Source organism: Salvelinus fontinalis, chromosome 14, assembly GCF_029448725.1.
Source record: "Salvelinus fontinalis isolate EN_2023a chromosome 14, ASM2944872v1, whole genome shotgun sequence".
Taxonomy (NCBI): Eukaryota; Metazoa; Chordata; class Actinopteri; order Salmoniformes; family Salmonidae; genus Salvelinus; species Salvelinus fontinalis.
Window position 1 is genome coordinate 19131053 of NC_074678.1, and position 11545 is coordinate 19142597.

The 11545-nt window shown below is 41.8% G+C and overlaps 1 protein-coding gene and 1 pseudogene across 1 annotated transcript; one reads left to right on the forward strand and one right to left on the reverse strand.

Annotated features, from left to right (window-relative positions):
• LOC129811147 (glomulin-like) overlaps nt 1–9003 on the forward strand; it is a 27058-nt pseudogene extending 18055 nt beyond the window's left edge.
• On the reverse strand, nt 8651–11544 carry LOC129869584 (protein SPO16 homolog). Its single transcript, XM_055944104.1, has 5 exons — nt 11302–11544; nt 11008–11101; nt 10426–10597; nt 10079–10157; nt 8651–9483 (listed from the first exon to the last, which is right to left on the reverse strand). The coding sequence occupies exons 1-5, from the start codon at nt 11368–11370 to the stop codon at nt 9370–9372; spliced, it is 528 nt and encodes a 175-aa protein (XP_055800079.1). The 5' UTR covers nt 11371–11544; the 3' UTR covers nt 8651–9369.
• Between the last annotated feature and the right edge of the window lies 1 nt (nt 11545).

Genomic DNA, 11545 nt, shown 5'->3' on the forward strand with positions numbered 1-11545 from the left:
TTCCCATTTTTACCTTAGTTTCTGAACCATCAGGTAAAAATTCAGTCAACCCTCGATATAACTTGGCAATCAACTTCTTTGGCGTTGCAGCTTCTTTCAGTATTTGTTCTATGCTACTGTTAGATGCTTTAGGTTAATCCAGATTCTGTTGAAGCGATTGAATAAGATTTCCTAAGTAGTCTTAGATAACCCACATTTTTCTTGTAATTGATTGAATGACAGTAGAGTGCCATTATAATACAATCCTTTCCAAATATTTATTAATACATTACCTCAAAGCAAATCACAATGCAGTAAAACAACCTATACATAATGCATTCCTTCAATTACTTTTTAATAATGTATCCTTGCCTCTCCTAGTGCTATTCATGTTGGTGACTTTTGAATGTCTCCGTCTATCTCCTAGTGCTGCTGCGTCTGGGTGAGGAGAAGGCTCCCTGGGTAGGCCTGGCTCTGGCTGCCCTACAGAAGCAGTTGTCCAGGCTGCCAGTGCCTTACACCAAGGAGCAAGAAGTGGAGGATGCGTATGGTCTGTGTCGTTGCTGCTCAGCCCTGGCCAGGTTCATGGAGCCATTCGTGGAGGAAGTGAAGAGGAGGGACAACAGCGAGGATGGTGGCACTGCTTCAGACAATCAGCTAAAGACTGAGCTTCTCAAGTTGTAGGTGTCTGTCTGCCTGACTGTGTGCTTTGTTGGATATTAATGTTGCTAAAAGGAGCACCAACATGTATCAATGAGATGTAGTTATTGGCCAGGTTATAATCAGGAGAGTAGAAGATACTGACACCGGCTTGTTGATCTCTAATGCATATTATTCTTCTCTCTACAGTTGCATGGGGAGCTTGAGGGAGCCACTCCTTCAGGCACAGCTTGACCAGGCTATAGACATCCATAAACAGTCTCCCCTATGGCACTTTGCTACAGACATACTGGTAAGTAATCCGGGCCTACTTGGTTGAGGGATGGCCTTTTGAAATGGCTCTGCACACTACACTAAGGGTTAGCTCTTTTTCTACTGCATCTTCCAGTAAGTCCAGCGAGACTACCAAACAAGACAATCAACCTCATAGAGACAAGTTTAATAAGAACCTAGCTAAAACATGACTACATTGTGTTTTTGATCCTAGGCCACCCTACCAGCAATCCAGGAGCCTCTCCCAGGCCTCCTGTTCTACAAGGCTCTGAAGAAGAGGGAGGAGTCTGGCCTCCTGACAGACAGTACTGAAGCCCAGGAGTCACGGGCCTGTCTGGCATACCTGCTCTTTGTCCAGCTCATCACCATCGAGAGCTTTCCAGCAGTTTTCAGGTGAAACACAGTAGAAAGGTTCTGAATAACCGTATCATTGAAGATATGGGGTGATAACTATGTTTGAAACATATAATAGTATTAATATTATTTTGTTGATCTCTCAGTCCTGTGTTTGTCCTGCAGTGTAATATGGAATATATTGACCTCCTCCTGAGTAGGTATGTTTTCAGAGCTATACTGTTCTTACATGATAATAAAACATTGGTTTAAGATATAGTGTGTTCCTCTAAACAAGATGTTTTCTTTCCTAAAATAGAAAGGAAGAATCGTTCCTACTCAAAGGCCTGGTAAGCATAAATTGATTTCAAATCTTCCCAATACTATATTGAGTGAAATCTCTGAGTTGTAAGTATTGCTAAGTATTCTTCTCCATGCTCTATCACTCAGGAATTATATACAAAAAGCTTGGAGAGAGTGGAGGATAACAGCCTCCCAGTTGAACTGCAGGACCTAAAGTCATTTTACAGTGTTCCACAGGTGAGTCTAACTACATACCAGAAACAGCTAAACAGATGCATATGTAACAAACGTAATAATAATAATTTGTGATTTGTGTTTTTGTTGTTGTGTGGAAATGCAGCATTTGGTGCAGATCCTGACTGTGTGTCCAATTCAGCGTTTGGTAATTGAATAAAACTCCTGAATAAATAAAACCAATTGAAATAATTTTGGGTCTATGTACCTGCTAGCCTAATAACTCCTTTCTCCCATTACCAGAGAGAACGAGGGTTTAAAGTGTTACAGCTCTTCATAGATAAATTGGGACCTGAGGCTAAGCACAAATTCTTCAGGTGAGAATACTGTATAGCCTATATGTGGTCCGCAATGGATTAATCTGTAGTACTCTATAGCAGTACCCCCCGTGCATGTTTGGTTTTTGCCCTAGCACTACACAGCTGATTTAATTAACCAACTCATCATCAAGCTTTGTTTATTTGAATCAGCTGTGTAGTGCTAGGGCAAAAACCAAAACGTGCACCCAGGGAGGGCCTCAGGACCACATGGTATTACAAACAACTTGAATATCCTGATTTCTTATCATAGGTGTATGATAAAAACCAGTTGCCATGCCGGAGTAGAGGGTTACATTATAAAGAACATCAAAAATCAGATTGAGCTCTCCTTAAAGGTAAGATATACAGTGCATTCGGAAAGTATTCAGACCCCTTCCATTTTTCCACATTTTGTTACGTTGCAGCCTTATTCTAAAATGGATTAATTAAGAACTATTCCTCAATCTACACACAATACCCAATAATGACAAAGTGAAAACAGGTTTAGAGTTTTTTGCTAATTTATTAAAAAATAAAAAACTGAAATACCTTATTTACATACGTATTCAGACCCTTTGCAATGAGACTCTAAATTGAGTTCAGGTGCATCCTGTTTCCATTGATCATCCTTGAGATGTTTCTACAACTTGATTGGAGTCCACATGTGGTAAATTCAATTGATTGGATGTGATTTGGAAAGGCACACACATCTCTATATAAGGTCCCACAGTTGAAGAGGTCCCACTCCCTCAACATGATCAAGACAAAGGAGATGATTGTGGACTACAGGAAAAGGAGGACCGAGCACGCCCCCATTCTCATCGACGGGGCTGTAGTGGAACAGGTTGAGAGCTTCAAGTTCCTTGGTGTCCACATCACCAACAAACTATCATGGTCCAAACACACTAAGACAGTCGTGAAGAGGGCACGACAAAGCCTATTCCCCCTCAGGAGACTGAAATGATTTGTCATGGGTCCTCAGATCCTCAAAAGGTTCTACAGCTGCACCATCGAGAGCATCCTGACTGGTTGCATCACTGCCTGGTATGACAACTGCTCGGCCTCCGACCGCAAGGCACGACAGAGGGTAGTGCGTACGGCTCAGTACATCACTGGGGCCAAGCTTACTGCCATCCAGGACCTCTATATCAGGCAGTGTCAGAGGAAGGCCCTAAAAATTGTCAAAGACTCCAGCCAAATCAAATCAAATGTATTTACAGTGGGGCAAAAAAGTATTTAGTCAGCCACCAATTGTGCAAGTTCTCCCACTTAAAAAGATGAGAGAGGCCTGTAATTTTCATCACAGGTACACTTCAACTATGACAGACAAAATTAGAAAAGAAAATCCAGAAAATCACATTGTAGGATTTTCAATGAATTTATTTGCAAATTATGGTGGAAAATAAGTATTTGGTCAATAACAAAAGTTTATCTCAATACTTTGTTATATACCCTTTGTTGGCAATGACAGAGGTCAAACGTTTTCTCTAAGTCTTCACAAGGTTTTCACACACTGTTGCTGGTATTTTGGCCCATTCCTCCATGCAGATCTCCTCTAGAGCAGTGATGTTTTGGGGCTGTTGCTGGGCAACACGGACTTTCAACTCCCTACAAAGATTTTCTATGGGGTTGAGATCTGGAGACTGGCTAGGCCACTCCAGGACCTTGAAATGCTTCTTACGAAGCCACTCCTTTGTTGCCCGGGCGGTGTGTTTGGGATCATTGTCATGCTGAAAGACCCAGCCACGTTTCATCTTCAATGCCTTTGCTGATGGAAGGAGGTTTTCACTCAAAATCTCACGATACATGGCCCCATTCATTCTTTCCTTCACACGGATCAGTCGTCCTGGTCCCTTTGCAGAAAAACAGCCCCAAAGCATGATGTTTCCACCCCCATGCTTCACAGTAGGTATGGTGTTCTTTGGATGCAACTCAGCATTCTTTGTCCTCCAAACACGACGAGTTGAGTTTTTACCAAAAAGTTATATTTTGGTTTCATCTGACCATATGACATTCTCCCAATCTTCTTCTGGATCATCCAAATGCTCTCTAGCAAACTTCAGACGGGCCTGGACATGTACTGGCTTAAGCAGGGGGACACGTCTGGCACTGCAGGATTTGAGTCCCTGGCGGCGTACTGTGTTACTGATGGTAGGCTTTGTTACTTTGGTCCCAGCTCTCTGCAGGTCATTCACTAGGTCCCCCCGTGTGGTTCTGGGATTTTTGTGACGTTCTTGTGATCATTTTGACCCCACGGGGTGAGATCTAGCGTGGTGCCCCAGATCGAGGGAGATTATCAGTGGTCTTGTATGTCTTCCATTTCCTAATAATTGCTCCCACAGTTGATTTCTTCAAACCAAGCTGCTTACCTATTGCAGATTCAGTCTTCCCAGCCTGTTGCAGGTCTACAATTTTGTTTCTGGTGTCCTTTGACAGCTCTTTGGTCTTGGCCATAGTGGAGTTTGGAGTGTGACTGTTTGAGGTTGTGGACAGGTGTCTTTTATACTGATAACAAGTTCAAACAGGTGCCATTAATACAGGTAACGAGTGGAGGACAGAGGAGCCTCTTAAAGAAGAAGTTACAGGTCTGTGAGAGCCAGAAATCTTGCTTGTTTGTAGGTGACCAAATACTTATTTTCCACCATAATTTGCAAATAAATTCATAAAAAATCCTACAATGTGATTTTCTGGATTTTTCCCCCTCATTTTGTCTGTCATAGTTTAAGTGTACCTATGATGAAAATTACAGGCCTCGCTCATCTTTTTAAGTGGGAGAACTTGCACAATTGGTGGCTGACTAAATACTTTTTTGCCCCACTGTATATAGCCCTTCTTACATCAGCTGATATCTCAAAGTGCTGTACAGACACCCAGCCTAAAACCCCAAACAGCAAGCAATGCAGGTGTAGAAGCACGGTGGCTAGGAAAAACTCCCTAGAAAGGCCAAAACCTAGGAAGAGGACCTAGTCATAGTGTTCTTTCTGCTACCGCACGGCAAGCGGTCCCGGAGGGCCAAGTCGAGGTCCAAAAGGTTTCTTAACAGCTTCTACCCCCAAGCCATAATACTCCTGAACAGCTAATCAAAGGTCTATCCAGACCCCTCTTTTACACTGCTGCTACTCTCTGTTATAATCTATGCATAGTCACATTAACTCTACCTACATGTACATATTACCTATATTACCTCAACTAACCGGTGTCCCGGCATATTGACTCTGTACCGGTACCCCCTGTATATAGCCTCGCTTGTTATTTTACTACTGCTGTTGAATTATTTGTTACTTATTTTCAAATTTTTTACGAAATACCTTTTTTTCTTAACTTCTCAAAGCATTGTTGGTAAGGGCTTGTAAGTAAGCATTTCACTGTAAGGTCTACACCTGTTGTATTCGGCGCACGTGACAATTACAATTGGATTTGATTTGACAGTGCATGTCAGAGCAAAAACCAAGCCATGAGGTTGAAGGAATTATCCGTAGAACTCCGAGACAGGATTGTGTCGAGGCACAGATCTGGGGAAGGGTACCAAAACATTTCTGCAGCATTGAAGGTCCCCAGGAACACAGTGGCTTCCAACATTCTTAAATGGAAGAAGTTTGAAACCACAAAGACTCTTCCTAAAGCTGGCCGCAAGGCAAAAACTGAGCAATCGGGGGAGAAGGGCCTTGGTCAGGGAGGTGACCAAGAACCCGATGGTCATGCTGACAGAGATCCAAAGTTCCTCTGTGGAGACGGAAGAACCTTCCAGAAGGACAACCATCTCTGCAGCACTCCACCAATCAGGCCTTTATGGTAGAGTGGCCAGACGGAAGCCACTCCTCAGTAAAAGGCACATGACATCCCGCTTGGAGTTCGCCAAAAGGCACCTAAAGACTCTCAGACCATGAGAAACAAGATTCTCTGGTCTGATGAAACCAAGATTGAATGCAGAGCATCACGTCTGGAGGAAACCTGGCACCATCCCTACGGTGAAGCATGGTGGTGGCAGCATCATGCTGTGGGGATGTTTTTCAGCGGCAGGTACTGGAAGACTAGTCAGGATCGAGGGAAAGATGAATGGATCAAAGTACAGAGAGATCCTTGATGGAAAATGCTCTGGAGCATTTAGGACAAGTTTCTGAATGTCCTTGAGTGGCCCAGCCAGAACCCGGACTTAAACCCGATCGAACATCTCTGGAGACCTGAAAATATCTGTGCAGCAACGCTCCCCATCTATCCTGACAAAGTTTGAGAGGATCTGCAGAGAAGAATGGGAGAAACTCCCCAAATACAGGTGTGCCAAGCTTGTAGCGTCATACCCAAGAAGTCTCAAGGCTGTAATCACTGCAAAAGGTGCTTCAACAAAGTACTGAGTAAAGGCTCTGAATACTTAGGTAAATATAATATTTCAGTTTTTTTTATTTCTAAAAACCTGTTTTTGCTTTGTCATTATGAGGTATTGTGTGTAGATTGATGAGGGGGGAAAAAACAATTGAATCCATTTTAGAATAAGTCTGTAATGTAATAAAATGTGGAAAAAGTCAAGGGGTCTGAATACTTTTTGAATGCACCGTAGTAGGAGACATTTTGATAAACAGGACAGTAGCTCCATTTCATTGCATTAGAAAAGGTGTATACAGTGCAACCTATAATTGTGTTATTCTCCTTGTTATCTCTAGCCAGGTCATGAGAATGAATGGTTTATGGGAACCCAGGTTCTGCCCCTACTGAGACTGGTTCTCTGTTTCCCACGGGGCCCAGAAACAGACCTGCTGAACAGTATGGACAGGTTAGTACCGTTTGTCCTCTCCCTAAATTTATGGCCGGTTACCTGGATACAGATTAAACCTAGTCCTAGAATAAAAAACACTGTCAATGGAGAGCAGTGTGCATACTTTTTCTAGGACTAGGCTTAATCTGTGTCTGGGAAACTGGCCCATAGGATCTGTCTAAGCAATCCTGATACCTCTCTGTAGTCTAAAATACAAACCCTGGACTGGTGAGCCTGCCTTGCCCCTCTACAAGCTGTGACTGTTCCCTTATCTAGTCATTAATACTGCAGTAGAGAGCACCTATATCTGGTGCCCAGCATAAGGCAGATGGAACATGGACTACGGCACAGATCTATTCTCTAATGAAGTTCAGGTTTCATTCCTAGAATCCCTTTCTTTCTAACAATGGAGATAGCATTCTTAGCTAACAAGATATAATTGATTAATCAACTCTCCATCCAGTTTAAAACATAGACAGTAGTAAACAGGTCAACATCAGCTGACTGTTGTCAACTTGTAATGCCTGATTGAAACACAGACAATATAATATACACTGAACAAAAATATAAACGCAACATGTAACATTTTTATTTATTTAATGTTGGTCCCATGTTTCATGAGCTGAAATAAAAAGACCCCAGAAATGTACCATACGCACAAAAAGCTTATTTATAAAAAATGTTGTGCACAAATTTGTTTAATCCCTGTTAGTGAGCATTTATCCTTTGCCAAGATAATCCATCCACCTGAAAGTTGTGGCATATCAAGAAGCTGATTAAACAGCACGATCATTCCACAGGTGCACCTTGTGCCAGGGACAATAAAAGGCCACTCTAAAATGCTCAGTTTTGTCACACAACACAATGCCACAGATGTGTCAAGTTTTGAGGCAGTGTGCAATTGGCATGCTGCCGGCAGGAATGTCCACCAGAGCTGTTGCCAGAGAATTTTATGTAAATTTATCTACCATAAGCTGCCTCCAACGTCGTTTTAGAGAATTTGGCAGTACGTTCAAACAACTCACAACCTCAGACCACGGCCTCACAACCTCATACCATGTGTATGGCGTTGTGTGGGCGAGCGGTTTGCTGATGTCATCGTTGTGAACAGAGCGCCCCATGGTGGCGGAAGGGTTATGGTATGGGCAGGCATAAACTAAGGACAACGAACACAACTGCATGTTATCGATGGTAATTTGAATACACAGAGATACCGTGACGAGATCTGTGACGAGAAGGTATCTGTGACCAACAGATGCATTTCTGTTTTCCCAGTCATGTGAAATCCATATATTAGAGCCTAATGAATTTATTTAAATTCACTGATTTCCTTATATGAACTGTAATGCAGTAAAATCTTTGAAATTGTTGTATGTTGCGTTTATATTTTTGTTCAATATAGTATTCTTTGTCCATCTCTACCTTAGAGTAATGGAGTCTCTCAATCTGTTACGATACCTGCATATGCGGGACATGGACTGGCAGCAGACAGTGAGTGTTTTTGACACATTCATATAACTCAGAAGATTAAACCTCGCTACTAGTCAGTTGACGTGGTTAAGACAAGACAGCATGGTGATGGTCTAACGCTGATGTTTTCAGTCAAGTATATGGCCGGAGCTGTTCAAGATCAAAGAGGACTACCTGAAGATGCTGAGGGTGTGTCTGGCCCTCTCTAGAGCCTACTACACAGGGCAGGTTAAGAACATGAGAGAGGACAAGAAGATTCAAGCACAGGGTAAGAAAGCAGATCTCTCTACACTACAGTACTCCATCTATTAAAATGTATTATATGTAAATACTGTGTATTATTCTGGGAACAATGTACAACATGTGATATACTGTGTACACAAATCAATGTATTATTGTGACTCTCATCCACTAACAGAAGCCAGAGAGGCTAGAGGTGCATTAGTTCAGACTATGACTGTGAAGAACAAGATGGTATCAGATATGACCCCAGAGATGCAGTATCAGGTAACTACAGCCACGTTACCCCTGCTGTTTTTGCTTGCTTGTCACATTGAATTTAATAATTTGAATTGGCACTGAGTTATTTGGACTTCACAGGTACTGCAGTGTGCTCTGGTGACCTTTGACCTGATGGAGAGTCTAGTGATCCATATTGAGGAGATATCAGAGGAGAAAGTGAGAACTGGGACTGCTGTCTAACAACAGAGATGGCTCAGTCTTATGCTTTTAAAAATGATTGTTTCAGGCTAATAATAAATAATAAATACACAATCTACATTTTTCTTTTTCTTTCTTTAAGCCTCATTTCACTTATTTGCAATGCTGGATTTTCTATTGACTTTCTACTGAATCTATAGAGTAATAGTATTCTGCTGGATACAGGATTGGATGCATTCAGTATATCAAGCACACTAAACACATGCCAGTTGGGTTAAAGCCATTCTGTGCTTGTGACCGTAAACAAAGCGGATGCCAGACCTAGCATAAATCAATCATTAGAGTCACTAACCTATCATGAACAGGTAGGTTTGAGGGGACCTGGCATCCCCACTCTGCACCAGCTGCTCACCCCAGCTTAATGTCCCTGAGCATCTCCCAGACAGAGCTGCTCTCTATAATGTGGGCCCTGGCCAGAGACATCCGATCCCGCACGCTGTCAACATGGGGCTTACTGGTGGCCTGGAAGATGAGATCACTTTCATTATCACAGGGGGAAAACTTGATGAACTCTCAACTTTAGCCGGCTGGCAAAAACCTGGCACATTGACAGAAATGTTTATTAATGTGCATTGTCCCTGATGAACCTAGCAAAGTAAAGTAGCCTAACTTTGTATCAACTTTATCGTTTTAAACAATATTTGTATTGACTATCTTATCTATGCATAGTCACTTTACCCCTACCTACATGTACAAATGACCTTGACTGACCTTTACCCCCGCACATTGACTTGGTACCAGTTTCCCCTGTATATAGCCTTGGTATTGTTATTTTATTGTGTTACTTTTTATTTTATTTTTTACTTTATTTTATTTAGTAAATATTTTTAATTTCTTGAACTGCATTGTTGGTTAAGGGCCTGTAAGTAAGCATTTCACGGTAAGGTACACCTGTTGTATTCGGCGCATGTTACAAAATAACATTTGATTTTGATTTGATTTTTTATCAACTAATGCCAAGTATCTTAATTTTTGTTTTTCAGTATTATTATTACTTAATATCCATGTCAATATAATGTGTGAGGACTTAGGGATGTCTGTCTTCTTTCATCCTTACTTTGGCTATAGTCAGCATCCCCTTGACTATCTCTGTGTTGTTACGTACAGGTAGAACTCTGAGATTGCTGCCAAGGAATCTGCAATAGACCACAGGATCCCTCAGTTACAATGAAAGCACAGCACTAACATATCCATGTGACCGGAAATATTGTTGCATCATTCAAAACTACTGGTCATTTGAATGTATTTGGGTCAGTACAGTAGGATAATCGTTTAGAGGAGTGATCATTACTGTGAAACTACACTAGTCCACATTGGCCTATAATGTATAACATTTGCACATGTTAGAATTGTTCCAGACAGGAATAAAATGGTCTGCTATAAAGTATAATAAAAGAACTATACCTGTGCTGTATCACTGACATGATGTTCAGTTCCTTCTTCCCATAAAAAGGGGCTTGCAGGAGAAGGAAACTATTGCGGTGAACCGTCACAAACTTCTTGATCTTGTCAAACAGTCCTGCTTCCTCAAGGTTCTCTGGTAGTTCTTGTGGGTTTATTATGAGGAATGCAATACCTGGACAACCCACATATACATAAATTTATAACACAACTTTGGTTTTGCAGACTGGCCTTGGGCTTATGTGCTTTATTTGCTAGATTCTGAGGGAGTCAATGGGCTATCACAAAATATCTAGGTAATACCCTACAGAAGTCTTCTGCAGCCTTTTAATTGGAGCAAAATCCTGCAGTTTTTGAAGTTACGACCACATTAGCTGAAAGGTATCTGATGTCATGACAGGCCCAGGGGACAGTGTGTATGGCGGGAACCCCCTTACAACAAGTGGTAGATGGCAATGTGACATGGTCTTCTTGGCATCAGCAATGTGATAGCCTAAAGAAACCAACTGCGGATCTCTAGTATAGGCATACATACTGTACCTTTGAAGCGTGAATCAAATAACGTAATGTCAAATTGATGATTACCTGACTGCGGGAAAACAATGGATCCCGACTTGACAGCGTCTGAGAATCGGATCCGATGGTGCTGTGCAAGAAGCATCCTGGATGTGTCATGATTCTGTGTGTTTTAGTATGGTATTGTTTTAGATGGGTAACGTTAATTTCTTGATGAAATCTAATAAGTTCCTCATAATCAAATTGTCAATATTGTGACTTCATATCAATATCGGGAAGAACTCAATTATACAACAGAAAGTGTCAATTTCTGCCCAAGCTAGCTCGCTAGCAACTTCTTTGGCTAGCCATTTGTGGTGTTACCTGAAGTGATGTGCTGACTATAATTGTTGTTTTCCATTGAGTTGTCCTGTCATTACCGTTGGTAGTCATTATAGGTGATGGTATGTAGCTAACTGTATTCACCCAAAATAAGATAGGGTGCGAAGTTGGATAACAAAACAAGTCTGTTTGCCCGAATGAGCGGTGCTGAGTTGAATGGAATCTAACGAGATCAAGGTGGCACGCGAAGGAGGTGTGAGCAATGACGTCACGAGACCCTTAAAAG